We start from the raw sequence: 21,489 nt of genomic DNA, 5'->3' as shown, positions 1-21,489 counted from the left end.
TTTCCTTCTGAAGTTTAGAAACTTAAAATATTATCTATTCAGTTTTATTTAGGAATTATGGAGTTATTTGTTTCTACGTTGACCTCCTATATCTTTCCATCATTTCTCAACAAAATCGTCTATCGATATGTATATTTATCTTACCTTCTCAAACATTTCCTTATATTCTACATAGCCAGCGTAATTAGAGCCAAGCCATCTAAATGCCAATTCTTGGGCGAAGTTCACCGCTTCCTCAACCCCTGTCCAGTAGAGACCCATTACAATAAATGATTGTAACGGTGGCCACGCGTTCGGAAAATCCCATTGTTCTCCCGTGTAATTTAATGATGTGGGTGTACCTCCTGTAGGGGAAGAAATGAAAACAAGTTTAATCAACACGGTCTTATTAACCTTATTTGCCTTTATACTTAAATGAACATAATAATTTCAATTTAATAGGGCTTCTCTAATTTTATGACGATAACTCGCAGAAGCTATTATTTACCTTTAGCAACTAAATAATTTGCTACATCTATATATGAAGGAACAAAATGTCCTGTACTTTTTACCGTTAGAGAAGTTATATTAAAACCTTTATAGCGCGGTGCACGTAACTAAAACTGTAACCAGAAATACATGTTTCACCTAACATAACTATACTAGTAAATAAAAAGGATAACTAGTAAATTAAATACAATTCAAAACATCGAAAACATCCAGCGAATCTTCAATATCGAAGCTATTAAAGTTACTGGAACTTTAACCACTCGCTGTTTCCAAAGTACTTAAACAACTCTGATAAAACTTCTTCACAAGAAAACGCAAACCTTTCACTTTAGAATCGTTTCTGTTTCATGTCGATATGACTCTTCGTTCCCGAGATATCGTTGTTAAGGCGAGCCAATATTTTATGCATTTCTCTTTTTGTATCTGTCTCATACCATGTACGGATCTCTCGTTTTCATACGCGTCATTGACCTGCCTCACGGGTGTTACCTATAGGGCGGTCAGTGACATACGCCATTTAAGCATCTTTTTACTACCACCGCAAACCGATGTACGTACGCTCCAAGCAAGAAGATGTAGAGATTACGCTTCTGCGAATTAGGCTACGATTAGGCATCCAATCCATTTAGCATCCCTCGTGGCTTAAGTGTAAACGCTTTAAACTTCTCTATCTTGGTATTGAAATATCGATGTGAAACAAAAAGCAATATCAAAGTCATACTTTTTAATATTTTGCCGAATGGTTTTTGCTAAATTTTTCAAGTTTCTTCGTATGTTCCACTAATATTCGTATGTTCCACTAATATTCGTATGTTCGTAAATATTCCACTGGAAATTGGAAACGGGGAACTTTGAAGCTTAAAGCCGAAGCTGTTAAGCTGGATAATGGAAGGTGTGTCGGGATGAATGTGATGTGTAACTAACCAGAAATCGCGGGTTGAATTGTTAATTGTGATAATTTGCAGAGCTTAGAGCGATGTGCATTTCGTGCAGCGAATAATTCATTATGATCATAGTAGAGCAGGGAGAAATGAAATATTCTCATCTCGAACAAAATCGCAGAAATTAAATTTACACAGTAAATAAAAGAAAGAATTTAGGGAATTATATTCGATGCATGGCATGCAGTGTGCGGCTGACTAAACCGACGTTCAACAATACTGTTCGCGCATTCTACGAATGATAAATGTTTTCCTTTTTGTGTAACCAAAGGCGCAAAAGCATGCAATACTTATCTCTTATCGCGATTCCATTCGATTTCATTCGTATAGGAAATAACCTTTAACCACGGAATCCTCGAAAAGCATCCTTTGTATTTTCCTTTTCATCGCTTCCCTTTTAAACTTTTAAACCTTTAACCGTGAAATCTCTCAAAAGCATCCTTCGTATTTTTCTCTTCGCCGCTTTCCCCTTACGCTTTTAAGCGTAAGATACCAGAAGATGCGTGCCATTATTCATCGAAAAGGTTAAAACACGAATGAAACTCGTTAAATTTCTTTCTACTTTGAAGTACCCAACGTTTATAAAAGCCTATGCTACTGATTTCGACTTTTTAATTGCGAAAACTTACCCAAGAAAGTGTCGATATTCTGTGTCTTGAGATATTTCACAATGGATAACGCGTAGCGCTCGCGTTGTAAGCGATTGTAACTTCGAGTGTAGAGTGGCGCAAGATTCGACGGATAAAACGCGTGCCTAGGTTTCTCGTTCTTCATGTCGTAGTCCAGCCATGTTCCTTCTTCTTCGTTCCATAGAATATTGTCGATAGCCATTTGAAGCTGCGACGCTACTTTATGATAATACTGTGATTTCTAGAAAATTACAAGTTATATATTAATATAAATCTAATACATAATTTATATAAATATTTATTGACTTCCACGTTATATATTATTTTCGTCTTTTTGTATCGCGTGTATCATAAAAGAAGCGGATTTAAAAAATATCATACTACATGTACATCGCATTGTACATTTTATATCTATAAAAAGAATGTATGTACAATTGAGTGTTGAACAAGACCTACGATGACTGAAACTTTTAGAAAGCTTATTGTTTCTTATTTCGATCAGCTCCCATAAATCCAATTATTTCGAGAAATTGGATACAGTTTGCACAAGAAAGATTGGTTGCGATTAGAAAAAGAGTACGAAGCAAAAGAAGATTAAATTTACTTAACCGAGTGCGAACACATTCCCCTTCAATTAGTTTCAGATAACGATTTTATAATATTATGTTAATTATATCGACCAACCTCAACCACGAGAAATTTAATATTACATAAGCTTGCATAGAAATCAGCCTTATCTAACGTTTTCCATTAACATTTTTGTCCACGTTCCTTTCACATATTTTTCTTAATTAGCATACCATTTACCATTTCCATTCTTCGTTTCACTCTCGGGTTTAATGAAGTGTGATATACTAAACATACTGGCGTTAGAATTTTTAATTACATATTTTAAGAACAAACTACCGCGTATGCACATAATGAACAAACAACGTTAGTTTGTAACGAGATCTCCTCTATGTATGTGTATTGCATATAATCCTATTTTATTGGATAATTATGATAACTTTACTCCAGAGAACAGAACATTTCTAGAGCTAATTTTTGTAGATATTTCAACTTCTTTAGGTTCTTTAGATGTATTTTTAGATTTGTCTTTAGATTATCACACATCTAGCGATGGTAATTTCTCTAGATTGTTTACATTGGGATAAAATTTCTAAATAATCAGATTATGACAGGTGGCTTATCCACTTGTCAAGTAAGTTTCTCTGGATTAGATTTCTCTGGAGCCCTTCGAACTCTACCAATATATTAGAACAACATTGTGCAGGCGAGTTTATGGAGAGAATTTGAACAAAGCTCGGTTTCCCAATGAATGCTCCACGGCTTACCGCATAGTTTCCAAGCAGACTGTGAAATTCGCTGAGGAGCCGGGCGTTTTGTTGCAGAATCGCATTAAGGTCGACAGGTATAATGTGCTGCGTAGAGATATTCAGTAAACTGAGCGTTCTGTTATTGTTGTCCGCTATACACCACCTGTTGGAGAAGTCCCAGCCACTTTCGGCGCCTGCTTTTATATTGTTGTAGAAGAAATCCCGAGACTTTTCGGGCAGTAATTGCGCCTGCTCGTAGTCTTCCCTGATATCAAAAACAGAAGACAAGTACACGCATGTATGAGTAAAAATAGACAAATCGAAGAATCGAGGGATCGAAGGATCAAGAGGTTAAAGAACGAGGAATCAATGGATTCACAGATGGACAGATCGAAAAATTAAAAAATTCCAATGCCGACAGCACGAAGAATCGAGAGATCCCGAAGTGGAAGGATTGGCGGTTTCACGAATTTCCTTGAACTGATAAATAATCGCTAATAATTCTTTATTGAGAAAACAAATCCATCTTTCGAGCGATCGATCAAAATTTGAGATGCTAGTCCTCGATTTCCATTAAACATTTTTTCACTGTAAACACAGCTACGCGTCGCGTATCATAATCATTCGCGATATATCGTGACAACGTGAACCAAACATCAATGTTAATCAGGCCAAAGGTATAGTAGTTTCAAAGTACTCCTTCCCTAATGCTAAGTTGTATAAGATCGTTGTTTCCACGTGAGCAAAATACAAACACAAGTTTGGCAAACTTTGAACGCAACTAGATTCGAAATTCATGTATGAGGAGCATGAATACGGCCATAACTCGTGAATCCGTTATTTGCATTTGATTATGCCGCATCATATTAACAGTTCTAAGGAGCTGAAACATTTGAATAATTTCCATTGTAGTTTCAGGGTGTGCATTTGTCGTAACAAATTCGAAGCTTATATACCAGTGTACGTGCTTTGAATGTAATTTCATTCACCACTATGCAAATCCATTTCGAAAGTTAATTCATTTCTATACATTGACATCGAAACAATAAAATTGACGTGTAGGATGTTATTCCGTATTGATCACTGGATTCTAAGTCACTGTCGTTATCTTTGGAAGAAAGTAGATTGAACTTAAGATAATATGTATTAAAAAAAAAAAAAAAAAAAACGTTGGTTTATCGAATTAAATACTTCGTTAATGGAAAGGTTTACATTCGAGATCTTCTGGAAGATAAACTGTATTTTTATCTACGGCAACGTCGTGGTTTTTGTTATCTAAGATTAGGAATCATGCATGCTTATATCCAAAACAATCTCAAACGAAATTAAAAATTAACCTGTAACTTTCCGGTCGAGGTCTCGTGCTGTTGACGACATAGTGTCCCATTTTGTACGTTCTCCCGTTTTTTTTTACGTCGATCATCCTTTTCTCTTGCCAGAAGGCAAACTCACTTTCTAAGGTCGGTATAACTTTGCGCAGATAATCGTAGTCCCCAGTAAAGTCCAAGTATTTTGATACCTATCAGTCAAAATCAAACATTATTATATGTACAATATCTTTTACAGAACGTAATTGTAGTGTAGAATTCATTTCTAGAACCTACTATGCAATAACAAAATTGGCACTTGTAAATGCCAATCTTTATAAGGTTATTTAATTATTTCGAGAGTTTGTTAAATATATATATATATATATATATATATATATATATATATATATATATATATATATAATGTATATATAATAATGTATATATATATGTATATAAGCATAACTAAATATGTAATAAATTAATATATATTTTAGAGTCATTTAATATTTCTTGAGTTCGAATTACGAATGATCAAAGTATTCGAATTGGTTAATATAGTAATTTGAACGCCACTCGGGCGCCTTCAGTACAAATCGAGCAAAATCGTAATTTATAAACGTTCGTATATGTCCATGTCCAGCAGACTTCCGCGATATTTCCGATCGTTGTTCAGAACTTCGATATCTTTGGAATAAACAGGCGTAGCTGCAATCAGATTATTTTTACCGAAAACACATTGGAGGGGCTGGCATTCGGACGTAGAAATTCTGCTATATCGATCTTTTCGAGCGCGGTACTACGGAACAAAGTTTCGAAACGCGCGTCATAGACTACCATAGTCTTGCCTAGCGGATTCATTTCACTAAACATTTCCTCCCGCCATAAAACTGTTACCTAAACTTTTTTAATTTGATACATTAACTCGTCAACTATCTTATCTCTGGATTTTCCGTTTTCGAATTTTACAAAGAATTATTAGCATTTAAAATTATAAAAATTAAAATTTATTGAATTTAGCTCACTTGATTAGCGTTTTCTGGTAAAACGACTCGTTATTTTTAATTGAAAATCCAAAAGAGATACGAATCGCGTTACAAAATTTCAGACCAACCTCTTTATCTCGATCGAGTTTAAAAGATTCAGAAAATAAAGAAAGCAAAGGAAACATGAAATATGCGAAGTACAATTCCAAGAGGAGTGCCTTTCGTCTTGTCAAAGAGTTGGTTGGAAGAATCGTATACATTCACGGAAATCTTTTTACCACATTCTGAAATCTTCATACGCTGAGGGAAATAATTTTCTCCGCGTGAGCTAAAAGAATTTGCACAAGCATGATTTTCGTGGCTCTCGCGGGTTTTCTAGGTTTATTCAAACGAGTGCACCGGGAGTGACTCTAAATTTCACGAGGTAGACTCTTCGCCACGAACTATATTTCTTTTCCTCCTTTTCTCATTTTTATAAAAGGCCGCGTTTATTTCAAGTTATTCGGTTCACGTGCTTCTGCGCAAACAACTTTTACTTCTCTGTTTTTGGTAATATCAAATTTATTTGTTATTTATTTATTTGTTAAGCGGCGAAAAATATGTTTCACCATTCTTATATAATTAAATTGAATTTCAAATTAAAAAATCTTTTGTTCGACTAAGATTACTCGACTCCAAGTTCGTTTATTGAATTCCCTATAACAGAAGTCCGACAAACTCAATTTCTCTTTCATTTCAATCTTTGCAACGTTATACCTACAACAAAACCGATAATAATAGCAGCGAGCCGACATTCGTCAACTGCGAGATATTAATGTCTTTTTCACGGTACTCCATTGCACCAAGGAGAGAAAGAAACAGGAAAATTCAACAATTCACTATAAAAGGACCACTATGGTTATATCGATCTCGGTCTTAAATTACAGACATTTTCCGACTATTGAGTTTCCCCAACTCAATTGCGTGGAAATCTTCCAGTGCAACTCTCTCCACACCACAGGAAAGGAAATACGAAAACTTTTAGCCGATGTTGCCTCGAGGAAGTCGAGTTTCAGGAAACTTTAAAATTCTTGTTCCCGCGAAGTCTCTGCGACAAACCGAGTGCAGGATTCGACGACAACAATCCTCGGGTGTTGTATCAATCGCGTCGTTCGTAGAAATTTTGAAGGACAAGCTATTATCCGCCGCGGTCAAATGACTTTCAAATTCGATGGAATATGTCTCGATGAGATGGAGAACCGACGCTAATTGACATCCCAAACGACATTATCGTATCCACTCGATCTGGTGGTAAAGCAGATTTATTTTTCGTTAAAAAAATAATTCGTTTCGTCGATTCGTAGTTATAACGAATTTTCACGAAACGTAGTTATAACGAAAACAGATCTTCGAGAAGAACGAGGGGGCTGCTACCTGTTACGTAATTTTACAGGAATTACAAAATACAAAAAGCACAAGTTGCTATGATTAATCGCAAAAATTAAGCGAGCTACGTGTATTGCATCGTTCGTTTATTCGTACATTTTATTTTGCACGATTTTTTCTCTTAAATTATTATGGGAAATATTCGTTATTGTTAGAACGATGGCTAAGAGAACAAATCTGTTTGCGGTTTGGTAAATCCTACATATTTGGGATGTTATGTACATATGTATACGGTTGAGAGAGGAAAACGAGTTTAAAGTCAATATGAAAAGGTATGACGTACCATGAGATGTATTAGGGGTGGTTGGCTCCTCATGAGGTAATAAATTCTACCACCGTTGGGTATGAACCCATATTTCTGCACCATGTATAAGAAATTGTCTATCATTCCCCTGGCAGTTTGATACATGTCGGATAACAGTAGCCCTTCAATCACCCAGTAACTGTCCCAATAGTAAAACTCTGTCGGGGTAAAAGAACATTGTCAAAGCATATTTTAGTACTTCTGGCATTTTTACAGATTCGCGTTTAAAATCTTACGATTTAGAGGTTAAATCAAATATATTTTTGCATCGAAGGAAATTTCAAATTTTTGGTAATTTGTTTCAAAACTGACCACTTCCGAATACCATATTTTGTACTGCTACTTAATTTGCATACTTCGTTCGTAATTTATTATTAATATATTCGTCGCTGGCGGTCGTATATCAGCTGATCGTTCGAGTCAATCGAATTATATGTTAAACATGGAATACAATACAGTGGAACATATAGCTGCACAAAGTACAATGGACGACAAGTTTTATCTTTGTTACAATTACAAAATATACACAATTAAGAACTAAAATTCAAACATTTGTTCCAAATGTAATATTTTACAAGAAAGTAAAAAGAGATGATCGGTTAATTACTAAACGAAGTAACTTTTTGACAAATAAATAATTTAATGTTTAGGTCTATAGCGGTAAAAGTTACTGGAATGTGTCTGATGTATTAGAAATTGGAAAATTTATTTTACCTTTGAAACGACCACCAGGAATTATTAAACCATTGGGCACGTAAATCAGACTATGTCTATCCGGCTGCCTGGCAACTTCAGGATTCACCTTCCTCGCCAATTTCTTCCAAATTTCGTTCAGATCTTTCACCCACTCGTAGTACTTGGGTTCTTGGATGCGTTGCAAGATCGAAGGATTATTCGTCCAGTCTGACAGTGTCCAGTTTACTAGCTCGTTCGACGAGACGAAATTTTCATTAACATACTGAGTCACCTGGCTTTTAGTCGGTTTGTTGTTCGTTTCTTTCATCAACTCGTAGAAGCTGTACGGAGTGAAAAGAAACACGATCGTCTAGTTAGGCAATCATAATAATGAGATGTAAAGAAAATCTATCGAAAGTTTCACTAGTATAATGCTGATGATAAATACTGTTTTTTATTAAAAGATCGCTTCATGAGAAAATAGCATTCCTTAACTCCAGAATTATTAGACTGCAGATTTTTTATGCACTTTTGAGAAATTGGAATGTGGAAAATTACACAGAATACACATAGTATGGAAAAAATCTTTTAACTGAGTTTCTCAAAAGTATGAATTCGCATGAAAATCCGCAGTCTAATAATTACTGACCTGCAATGAATGAGATTGTAATTGAAGTGCTATGCTGGTGTTATAAATTTCCATTTTACATATTTCTGTTCGCAGAAACGCATAAGACATAAAATAGAACTTTTATCTACATCTAATATATTCATAATTTAGCCTTGCCCTGGTACAGGAACGATCAGTCCCATTGATCGTTAACACTAACCTTACGACGAGCTTTACGTTCTTCCCGAATTCGCTTTACAATGCTCATAAAACGAGAGAGAATTTCGCGTTCCGTTCGAGCCAGCGAAAATTGCCAGCCGTATCTCTTGAACGAGACATTCGCTCAAAACGATGTTCGCTTTATGCCGGTGGGTTGGCCGCGAAAAACGAATTGATCACCGAGAAAATTGCGAAGAGGTGTAGACGTTCTATGGTTCTCGATACGTTCTTCCACATTCTACAAGTAGCGAATTGTAAGAATTTCACGCATTTCCAAATTTTTTTCTCGTGGCAACGCAATGTCGTGAGAACGTTTCATCGTTGAATGGAGAAGAAAGATTGATTGATCATGCATTCATTGTCGCAGCAACCTTTGTGTCGTTTTCAACCAAATCGTATTCTTCCATTGTTGAGAAATCTTTCAACTTGAGAAAGATTTGAAAGAATCATTAATACGTATGATTTCTTCTTTCCATCGTATGCGAATAATTTTCTTAAAATGTTAAAAATGCTTTCCTTGATTCGAATTAAAACAGAGATATTGAAATATCAAAGATTCCAGAATCGCAGCAGAGTTAAGAAAGGGAAAATTGTTAAAGAGGGCAATATTTAGAAAATTGGGGACTGCTGATAGATTTATCGAGACAATTAATTTTAACGATCTTAAAAATTTCACGTTTCAGCTATCTCATAATCGCACGAATTTATAGTTTCCTCAAGTACTTGTTATTTTATCGGGTAAAAATTTTATTCGCTTGCAGTAGCGGTTATTTAATAGATATGGTTATCGCAAAATCGAATTGGGCTGCATTCGACGATAGGATAAGTTCACGGAGTAATCCGCTACGATGGAAGTGGACGAAAGCGAACGTAGCCAAGTATCGTAAATTGGATACTATAAAAGTCCCAGTAAACGGAGTGATTTAACGTAGGAACAATTTAAAAACGCGTCTGGTCACCGTGATTTCGTTTTCGGAGCGATCGTAAATTGCAGACGGCTTTGTGCCGCTTATTCATGTTACGCGGAAAGAAAGAAGGAACATTGGAATTTTACCTTAAGTGAAATGAAGCTTACTCTACTATTTAAGATCACAAAATATCGAGCAATTGTCCCGTTTGTGTATTCTTTTATTCAGAAAAACTAAATGTTATTACTCATTTATGTTGAGTTGATAATAATTGTACGACACACTCGATGAAACGTTTACGATATTGAAAGAAATTCTGTTCGATAGCAACAAGTTTTAATTGTGTTAAAAAAATCGCTGGTTGAACTTACTTGGCGAGAGTTATTTCAGGGTCGTTTATCTGTTGAAGATCGACGAACGTCTTGCTGTCGCTGTAGATATTAGATAGCTGCACAGTTTTCAATAGTTCTCCGGTACAATAGATCTCGCTGGAAAATAAAAATAAATAAATGACAAATCTATCGATCTGGAATCATCGTAATTATATTTGTCTTGTGTATTATACTTATATAATTTCTTAGATAGCAGTGTTCTTAAACGCAATATCTGAATCATAAACGTAATTATAATGAGTTATCGCCGTATCCGTAGACAACAGCATGAATCGATAATCTGATTACGTTGTTCAACGGTTCGCTAAATCGATTAACTCGCGATCCGATTTTGGTCGTATTGGAAGATCATTCGGTAAAGGATAAACACAAAGTCTATTAGAAAATTCTAATCAAATTCCATTTTATTACAACCGTATACATGGTACATTAAACCGATGACATTTATATAGCTGTTACCGATGAACACTTGCATGTATATACGCGTAAAGGCTAGCGAAACACATACGCATACATAAAACATAAATCAATTTGTGTTTCGTGTCCCTGATTCCGACGTTATTTGATAGTTAAAAGACAATGATTTAACATTTTAATGGCATATAATTGACGCCCTATAGGAAATAATTGCGCTATAAACACGAAATGTAAGTATTTCGTGTTACGACGTACGTTTTCGTATTACGACGCGATCAATTCAATCTCGGTAGAAAACTATTGTTTCTACTACCGACTAATATGCTCGTTTTATCTATCGATCTGTGGTCTTATCTCAGCTTTATCACACGACGTTTAAAGAGCGAAACCTCGAGAATCGTGTTTATGGAATACCTTGCCATTAGAAACAACTTTTATCTGCTTCCATCGAATCACACGAGACCATCCAACCGGAGATTCGTTGAATTTCACGGCGCATGCACGCGCACTAGAATAAAGAGGTTTGTTCCTACAAGTCACGGTAAATTTCGAGATTATAAAATTCTGTTCGTAGAGAAGTCCGATCCATGTAAATGAACGTTTCATCGTCACTGTACAATTGACATATATCTTGTTTAATTTAATATTTCCTTGAAGGAGAAAAAGATAAAAGAATCCTGTGCTGAGATCTAGAAAAATCGTCTGATTTCCCCTGACGTTATCGTTTTCGTTTCAAAAAAAAAAAAAAAAAAAAGAAAAAATATGAAAAAAGAAATAAAAAACCGAGTGTCTTCCACCCCTTTCAGCTTTCGAATTCCTTTTATCTTCTTTGATCTTGCATTGCATTTTTTCTCTCTTTCCTTCGCAAGATGAAAAGAGGCAACGATGATAACGTAACTACCGCTGGTTGTCGCACCCTAGATTTCATACTAACCACCGTGAGCTACAAAAGAAGAAAAAAAGAAAAGGGAAGAAGAAAAAAAATATTACGGAGCTGTCGAGGTTGTCGACCTTCGTCATTCTGTTACAGTTTCCCTTTCTACTGGATGTATACGAGCGTTTTATCTTTGGCGTGTTCAGAGAAAGCTATCGGAAGTCTACTTTTGATTGATGGAATCTTGTTGCTTGAGCTTTCAAAACTCCTAATGGATGACACACTTTTCTTTTTTCACAGTTTGACAGATACGCGTGCACGTTAAAATATACGTGTATCCAGGCGTTTTTCTCCCATGGGACGTACTAATCCTAAAAATAAATGTACGTAATACTAGATTTCCTGTATCTTTTGTCGTTATCGTCGTGGTATTATATTTTTCTTGATTGAAAATAGCAAAGCGTTAAAACTCGTTATTAACAGCTGACAGTCTTCGGGAAATGTAATAAAATATTATACGATGTAGAACATGTAAAATTATAGAGAGAAAGATAAAAATATAGAGGATACTACAAGAAGCTGGACGATGAAACAAATCACGAACTTTCCATTTCGGGGTGGTCGCCTCTCTATGGAGGAGCCACTTCTTCAATCGTTTCGAGAATATTTCGGATAAGGCAAGCCGTTTCACCCGAACCATGAATTTCTTTAGAGGCTACCTGCTTCCTCTGTTATCGTTTTATCGTTTGGCCGGATGTACCTTCGTCAAACTTGTACGTGAATGTCCGATAGAGAATTACGCACTCGACTGGGATCGAAATTTCTTCGCAATCCTGTCATAAAAATTCCTATACATGTTTCATGAACCCTCAAGCTACGTATATACTTTACATATAATGAAAATTTATAAAGTAATTTTAGGAAACGCGAGATGTTCGATTAGCAAGCTCCCTCCAGGTTTTGTCTCAATTTTCTGAGAGTTCTTAAGGGTTTTGTGTAAAACCATCGCCCTTCAATACCGATAACCGATAGTCTTGAATAAAAAGCAAACGACGAATCATCATTACGAAGCCCTGCCCCGATTATGCCTGTTCTCCTAGGCCCTTTGTCTCTTTTTTGTCTGTTTGCCCGGCTGATAATGTTTCGAGAGTTCTCCTTAATTAATTAAGGTTATTTCGTGAAATCGATATCAGCCGAGCTTCAAACAGAGAAAAGATGGTGAATTCCGCTTTAAAAAAGGTTCCTCGGGGGTTCCTTCAATACTCCTCTCTCTCTCTCTCTCTCACACACATACACGCGCGCGCGCGCACGCACGCAGGCACGCACGCACGCACATATATACAGATATTCTATCTAGATCCGTGGGATATAATCCAGAATAAATTGCCTCTTAAATTCGAGTCCCTTGCGAGGTTCGAAATGAAGTATGTTTATAATATTCAACCACTTAAATCGTACAAAATGTATAAAATAAATTAATCAAAATTGGAATTACATAGAATTTGTGATATACTATTATCATTATACATATATCATATAACAATTACCAAGAAAATTGGCTTGTTACGTTGTATGATATATTTTATTAGTCCACTTTATTGTGGTTTTCAACTGGAGAGACAAATTACTCGCGCTAGGATATTTGACTTGTTCTTTCTTTCGATCGTTTCCTCTTTGTCTGTACAAATCTATTATCAACGACACATCGATAAAGTTTCATGATACTCGTCAGTCAGAGCGAATAAAGAAAATTAATTTGGAAGAAGGAAGGCAATTATTAAATAACAACTAATGGCAAATTTCGAGATACAAATCTGTAGACTTGAATCGAGTATTTCGGAAAGTTTCGCGTGTCTAACAAATTTCGTTATATCTTCAGCGAATGAGGATTCACGGTTGCTCGCTGAACTAAATCTGCTTTCCCTTGTAATTTGAGATACACGCCCTCGCAACATTTCCACGCTGCGACTAACTCTTCGTCTCTGAGGAATTTCGGATGATGCTCTCTGTCAGACAAACGCCGCTTAAGGTCAGGCAGGTATGTACTTTTCAACAACGAACTACATTCAAACTTTGAAATATGAGTAGCTAACTTCCTCCAAGGAAATTATGTCAGTTACCTTGATCGGGAGGAACTCGGTTATATGTTTATCAGACGTGTCGCCAAGTTATATTTCATGAATTTAGAATGATAGATAACGACAATGAAAACTTGACCTAAAAGTGGTACAGTGGCTAAAACTGGTCTGCGGCGATACCGCGGTACTTTTGTATGTATTTGTACGTACTATGTTTGTATGTATTGCAAATTCCATAAGAGATTCTTATATTGTTGATTATTGAATTATATTATTGACTGTTGAAAAAGCAAATAAACATTAAAAGATACACTGGCATCAAATTGATAAGATTAATTCTGAAAAAGATAAATGTCGAGCCATGTATTCTTATTGCGACTGAAAATGGTTAAATTTGCGTTTAAAAAGTTAGAAATAAGATTAATTGTTAAGAAGAGTCAAAGAAAAATTTTCTCACCAAATTAAATTTTATGCGTATACGTCAGTAAGAGATGACCTTATTTCCAGCAAGAAGGGGTAAATATTCCTGTTTAAAGAATTATGCAGCTGACTGTGTCAAGATATTATGCATACAGTGTCGTAAATAATATTCAAAGTTCTCAAAGTAACTTTGCCGAGTATCACGACTTTTGTATATTTTTACATTCCTTGGAAGTAGACGATAGGAAAGTTCGAACAAGAGTAGCATAGCACGCACATTTGATGAGAGGCGATTTTGTAAATAACATGCAAACGAAGTAATATAATACTAGAGATGAATCTATGAGACGTTTGAAATTCTAGTTGCGATAAAACAAAAGTGTCAAAGGGGTTGAATTATGGTTGTTTCCGTGTTTAAACGGTCGATAACGCTACTATGTCCGTTTATTAAACACCTCGCACATTCTCATATATTCTTGTAATGACCGTGGTTACGATTATGGGATTATAAGGTGGCTTTTCCCACGACGCTATCATACGACAAGCTGCGAGAAAGACGGGAAATTATGTTAAATCTTAGAAATGGAAAAGCTTATAAAAATATCCATCTGATGTACATCGATTCCGAAGCTAAAAATTATTTTTGCGAGCACAATAAAATCTTATTTAAATAAATAATTTTACTTAGAATTTAATAATAAATACCAGAACAATATACAACATTTAATATCTATAATATTAGATATTTCGCTACAGAATCTTCAAAAAAATTGTTGAACTTGGGACGTTGATTTCTCACGAAAAGTCCACACGATAGAAAGTTAAGAGAAAATCCTGTTACCACGATAATTATCTACCAATCTGGAAAACCATGAAACCACTGAAAGAAAGCGATGGCCTGATCGAAATCAGAGTATCAAACGGCGAGTCAATCGTAGTCGTTTGCTCAAAATGATTAAACTTGAAACCAAATCTGGCTGATATCGTAAATTTCACGGACATAAATTACGCAAAAGCTCTTGGCGAATTGCCATGAAACCACGAATCACAGACAACTCGTGTAAACCATATTTATTCGACCATCAAATTCTGCAAAGTATCTCGTAAATTAGCAACGAGACGACCGGTCAATTAAGTGCGAAGCTCGATCCAGGACCGTTAAGAAACTTCGATCAAACCGGAATTCCAGTAATCTCGTGTTCCCTCGTAAAATGATCCATGATCCACGAAACGTCGTAATTTTCTGCTTGCAGAAACGTCTATAGACGGTTCAAGTTACCAAGATCCGCGTCTTAAAATGGATTAAACTTTCTCCCTCCATGATCCCAAAAGTTGTAATTGTTTTGGCTATATAATATTCTTTAAATCAACTTTAAAACTCGCTTTACTTCGTTGATATAGGCCTAATATAACATTTTTGACGATCTGGACGATCGTAGCTATCACTAGACTTGATAGAAAATCGGTTGTGTATCCTGAAGAAAGCATCGAGATAAAATGAAGGGCGCACTGGAAAGTATCGCGTACTCGATAGAATGGAAACAGTTTAAATAATCTCTAAGCTAATAAAATTCACCGTGCGTTGTTCTACATTATCTAAAGTGATAAACACAAGCAGAAGTATATAGAGATAGTATTTAACAACGAGAGCTTCTAAATCAGGGAATAATGAAGCGCATAGACAAGCATTAAGTGAATTTACTTGAAAACAAAGCCTTCTACAAAATAATTTTATTCTATAATTTCAAGCTATTATTGTACCATTAATTACAGAATATCGTTCGAATATTGAATTCGTGGAACGTTTCGTAAATCGTCATCGTTGTATGTCATGTAAAATGAATCAATGAAACGAAGAGCGAGATTTTTTTTATTTAACGGATAATACGTATCTATGGATAATGCGTACACGCTTAAGGTCTTTGCCTAAGGAACCATTATCGATTTCTGGATTATTGTTAAGAATATCCTAGGGTGGTACACAGACCAATATATCCAGTATTGGCGAGGATTAAAACTATGAACTGAATTGGATCGAGTCAGATGGTTAACAGCGACTGTTTACGTAATTGGAAATCTCTAAAGCGACCAATTGGCTGGTAAGCCAAGTAAATTGTACGAAGAACAAGGGTTTTGTGGCTTACCTGCTAACTAGAAGGAAATATATTTCAGAGAAACAAGGTGATTCGAGGGTGGCAGCAGATTGATAAGAAAAAAAAGCGTTGGGAAATAACATCGGTGTATTGTTTCATATTGTTATATTCCACTTTCAGGAATTCTGTTATAACTTAAACTCAAACTCAAACCGTTGCGAGACCCCTACACCACAATACCAGCTCGTGTTATTAATCATTCAATTATGCTTTTATTTAGCGCAATTTAGTCGTATGATATTTAATCTCAGCAGCTTTGCCACCCTTTCCAATTTCCGTAATGAAGGTTCTATGGTAAGCGTGCTTTTATACATTACGTTCGTTCACAGAATTCATTCAGTGTATCGTTTGCTGATTTTACCGAGCACAATCAAGATCGGAAATCTTCTCCTAACTTCAATCAGAGAATAAAAGCGTTGATAGAACAATCCTCGAAACGGTGTCCTAGGAACGCTAACTATCCATTCACATAACGGAAATCCTTTTAAACGTACAGTTCGCTGCTTCTCTTTAAGAATCGGTACGCAAGACGCAAGCACCTTAACTGTATGACAAATTTGTACGTCGTTGAAATAACATCACTTTTACACGAAATATGTTGAAATTTCCATTCCTATTTAATTATGCGTTAATTTTCTCAGCGATACGGAACATAATTCGGAAAAAGCATTTTCGAATCATATTTTAACAAATATTCTTTGCGAAAGCTTTATATTGCAGCGATTTCATTTGCTATTATGTATGTACGTAGAAGCAATTTTCGAGCAATTCTGTTTGCAAGATTTGCAATTTGACGTCAATAAAAAGAGACACAAGATATAATATCGATAATGTCGAAATTACATTCGTCGGATAATTTTGCGACACGCGAAAAATTTATCGTTTATAATCGGTCGGTATTCAGCACCCGACCCGATTGGATGGTTCTAAATTTGCTCGGTAGAATTCTGTAATTTTGTTTGCACGTCCATTTCCCGGATACGATGTCTTTGAGGAATCGGGCGGCTGAAAAAAAAGAAAAAAAAAAAAAAAAAAAAGAAGAAAAACAAGTAAAACGCGACAAAGTTGTGTATTCAGCCTTAAGAGTTCGAGTATCGCCAGACTCGTTTTAAAGATGCACCGTGTGTAGCGTAAGTTGAGTGTGCTTTATCGTACAGGTAAACCTGGATCTATAGGAGCAACAGGTAAAACGCTGAGAAATTTAAGTCGATAATAGAATTCGATACGTTTCCTGCCAATGATATTTTACTTTGAGAGAAGTCCACGGGGCTTTTAGGTCAAATCAATATACCGTAAAATTCGCGACAACTGTAAAAAACCGCATAATATAAGTACTTTTTATCATTTTTCTGCTTTTCCTTTTCGATTTTTTAGAAAAAGAGAAATTCTCTACAGTCGAGTTAGAGCTTAAAGTGAGTAGCAGAACTTTTAAAGAGAGAAAATAAAAATTATTGAATCACCGTCGTTGGTAGAGTATTATCGTGCAGAGTAAGAATCATTGTGTAATTAAATTGCTATCGCGTTATTATTTACGAGACAGATGCGCATAACCCAATATTCATGCAATAAAGAAGCGATCATTTTTCTAAAAGTCCCTTCTAACTTGGTCCTTCATATTTTGCTTGGTGATATTTCGTTAGAGTTTTCGCATGCTTTTTTCGAATTTCGAATCGAACGTCGATCGAACGTCAGCGAGATTCTCCGGAGACTAACTTCCTTTTTATGAATCGACTCGAGCAAGAAGCAAATCGAATTGATTTCTTGATCGAAGTAATTTGACCTTTCCACCCTGCCTTATCACCTTCTCGATACGAGATTGAACTATTCCGGGGTTTCACGGGTCAATTGAAGAGTCGATCGCGCTTGTCTATTTCTCCTTCAGTTTTCCTTCTTTCGACGATTTTCCTTCGATTTATTCTGTCTTCATCAACCACCGTCAGACGAAAGTCTCAACAGATTGACCTAGCAAGATCTTCGCCGCTACACGGGATGGAAAATTTCTTCCACAAACGGAGTCTTTCCTCATCCACATATCTCCTTTTCGTTGCTCTTCTTTACCGTTAATATTCCATGCGTTCGTATCTATCGGAGCACGAAATGAATTTCGAAAATGGTATGCAGAGTGCATAAAGATTATAATTGAAAGCAGGAATTGCAAATGATGAAATGTATAAATCTAAATGAATCATACTGAAAGCATTAAAAAGAAAATTGGTTCCCATCTGATTACCGGAATTAATCAACATTCGATACGGATAAATCTAAATGATCACCGACTTTTGAATGGAAGATATTTCGATTGAAGGACAGATGAGCGGTGTAAATATTCGAAACTATTTCTATCAGCGGAACAAAAAGACGAAGAGTACATAAAAAAGCAGATAGCTCAGTTACGACGAGCAGCCGGATAGAAATGAAGCGTCGAGGGAAATTCCCAAGCGTCAACCAAGCTTCCTAAAATTTTTCAAGCTCGATACTTCTCGTAACCGAGCAAAAATTTGCACAACTATGCCTCCCTATGTACCGACAGAGACAGCAAGAAATTAGTAACTGTCCTTGCTGGTTTAGAATCAACGGTTCATGTTACTTCTTTCCTTTTGCTTTTTTTAACCGTCCTCTTTTATCTTCGTTCAATTTTCGCAATCTGTATTTTGTCCTGGTAATTTTCCGGCATTCGGTGCACCCTTATCACGTTCCTTTTAAATGTTCCTCGTTTTGGAACAATGCTATTTTCAGGAATTGTCATGGATCTCGCTCGAGCGTGTTAATACGTGGTTAGGTTCTTATTAGAAAATCTGATCTACAAACCTGATTCGTTTGACGAATCTAGTTACATTCCTCGCAAATTGTGCAGGATTTGGTATCCTGATATTATCGACTTAAAGTGAGTACATATAAATACTGTCATTCTTCTAAATTAAATTCTGAATTGCGATATTGGCAGCTTCCACGAATCGCACGAGTGTTTTAAGATTCAAGCAATTCCTGAATAATCAAATAAAACAAGAGAAAATTCTCTAGCACAGGGAGATTCTGATTCTTTCCTGGATAATTAAAGCAACGCAAAGCTTTGTGCAAGTATATTAACGGTAACGCCGTTATATGTCGCAATGGACTGGTTCTAAAAGACAATCTAATATAAAAAGTCATTATCGACTGCTGACTTATGTCGACGTTTCGTAACGAATTCATGACAAGGACATGCCAGAAGTTTCACTTCTTTAGATGTCTGATCGACCCACTATCATAATTATAAACATTTTTACATAGACAAGATCTTGGAGAGCAGGAAGACTTCGAAGACAGGTGAAATACTGAAACGTTGAAACCTGAAGAGAAAATTCTCGATAATATTTATTTCCCTGTGCTCTCATTTAAATTTGACACTTTATGCAGCTGAAACCATATTTTACTGCTAGTACCGGCTTATTGCTCAAGACATATAGATCTGCAAGTTTTTATGAGCTCGAACAGCTGCGAAATAATTTCCACCGATATCTTCAGCATGCCGAAGCAATAAAATTCGTCCGTTCTATTTCCCACGTTTCATTGGTCCATTCCGCTTCTTCTTCCAATGCGCGATATATTTCTAACAGGCTAACGCCCTACAAAAGAACAGATACTCGCGTATAAGAGCTCGTCACGTAATAAGAATTTCAATGTACTCGTGCTTCGTCCTTTTTATTGGCGCATCTTTGATCCTACGAGGAAAATACCGCGGTTCGTGTGCACCTCTTGAAACAACCTTCAATCCGTTCTTCATCGCCTTCTTCCATAATACATGACGACATGAATACATTCCTTCCTGTATCTCTTTGAATGTTAGCAAATCGGTGAATTTATGGAGAAAAGTTTGACATATGATTGCTGTTCTACGTTAGTACGTAGCGAGCGTATATCAAGCCACAAGGAAATACTTGCCTAAGCGTTCAGGAAAGGTTATTTTGTCAGACTGATTCACAAATATACAAACGGTATTTTTTTACAAATGCAATTATTCCCATCATTCTGGGAATTCTAGCGTTTAAGAAGAAGAATATTCAATTTTTCCAAGGTATTTCTTCATCTAAGAATGTCTAAGATTCTCGAATAAATGTAAAATATCTCGAGTTTGCACAAAAATTTATGTAAAGAGTTTATACAGCTAATATGTATTCTTCCCTTGCTAAAATATATATTCCTGAAAAAGAATGCTTCGCGAACGTCGTTCCTCGAATTTCAATAATACCCCTTATATCAAGTTTTGAGAAGCTGCGTTATATACAGTAAATCCTGTTATGAGGTAGGTATATGTTCGTTTAGAGAGTGCGTGATTTACGCGGCACATCTAAGCGATAATAGAGGCAAATTTTTCTCAAGAAGGAATATTATTCTTGGTTATATAAATGCACACACCTTCTCTATACCGATGATAACCATATTATTCGAATGCTTTGCACGCGAAGTATTACATACTTCTTAACTAGCATATATACATATATATATCGCACGTAATATCGCAACTACAACTAATACTTGAGAATGTTAACTACTCAATTAATTCGCTCTGTTGAAAGATAATGATCACGAAGTGTCATAAAATAATGATTATTTCATTTCAAACGGCGTAATAATTTATAGCAGAGTTCCAATCCTCGCGAAAGGAGTCGTACATCTCCAAGGAATCAATATCTATCACCATGTACCAATATCAATAATATCGTAATCAATCCTTTTAATTTTATCATCGTTAATAACCATTATTCGTCACGATCCTTTTCACGCGTCGAATCATCCGAATTTATTGTTCTTTCTGCGTGTTACGATCCATTTGACGGAATTAAACACGAATTCTATAGGTTCTTAGATTATAATTCGACTTGTAACGAGACGAACGGTGCCGTTATCATTGGACACTTTGCCTTGGCAACAACCTGTGTCGTGAATTTATGGGATATCGACGAGCCGGCTTTCATCGGGATCGTAAACCTGACCCTTTATGGCGACATTATACCAGACCGAAATGGTTGTACTTCCATTGGAAATGACGTCTCGTGCTACCAAAATGAAAGGAGAAACCGGGATGCTTTCAAATCCTGCCGCCAATTCAACCGTTGAAACGACGCGAAATTTTTTTTGAACAAGTTACCTCTTCTTTCTTCTGCGATGACTTGGAGAAGTTACGCCATTCTCCCGCTCTGAAATCTCTGGAAATCCGAGATTCCAACTTTCTACCATCATCGCGGTCCGGTTGAATGGCTCAGCGAATTCTCAGGCGAATCGAATGTCCAGAGGGGAAATCAAAATTCTCGTGAATATTCAATGGGTAATCTTAATCAATGTTTTAAGAACAATACTTGTTTT

At 36.0% G+C, this 21,489-nt stretch overlaps 1 protein-coding gene across 1 annotated transcript in view; it reads right to left on the bottom strand.

Annotated features, from left to right (window-relative positions):
• LOC139993376 (trehalase) overlaps window positions 1–21,489 on the bottom strand; it is a 31,145-nt gene that overhangs the window by 4,635 nt on the left and 5,021 nt on the right. Inside the window, exons 2-8 of the mRNA XM_072015042.1 lie at window positions 10,184–10,300; window positions 8,115–8,416; window positions 7,380–7,558; window positions 4,713–4,894; window positions 3,394–3,640; window positions 2,060–2,300; window positions 145–344 (exon numbers count right to left, since the gene is read on the bottom strand). Coding sequence (XP_071871143.1) covers window positions 145–344; window positions 2,060–2,300; window positions 3,394–3,640; window positions 4,713–4,894; window positions 7,380–7,558; window positions 8,115–8,416; window positions 10,184–10,300 — 1,468 coding nt within the window. The remainder of the gene's footprint in view (window positions 1–144; window positions 345–2,059; window positions 2,301–3,393; window positions 3,641–4,712; window positions 4,895–7,379; window positions 7,559–8,114; window positions 8,417–10,183; window positions 10,301–21,489) is intronic.

This window comes from Bombus fervidus, chromosome 12 (genome assembly GCF_041682495.2).
Source record: "Bombus fervidus isolate BK054 chromosome 12, iyBomFerv1, whole genome shotgun sequence".
Classification (NCBI taxonomy): domain Eukaryota; kingdom Metazoa; phylum Arthropoda; class Insecta; order Hymenoptera; family Apidae; genus Bombus; species Bombus fervidus.
Note: the sequence above shows the minus strand (reverse complement) of the source record. Positions and strands in the feature narration are given on the sequence as shown.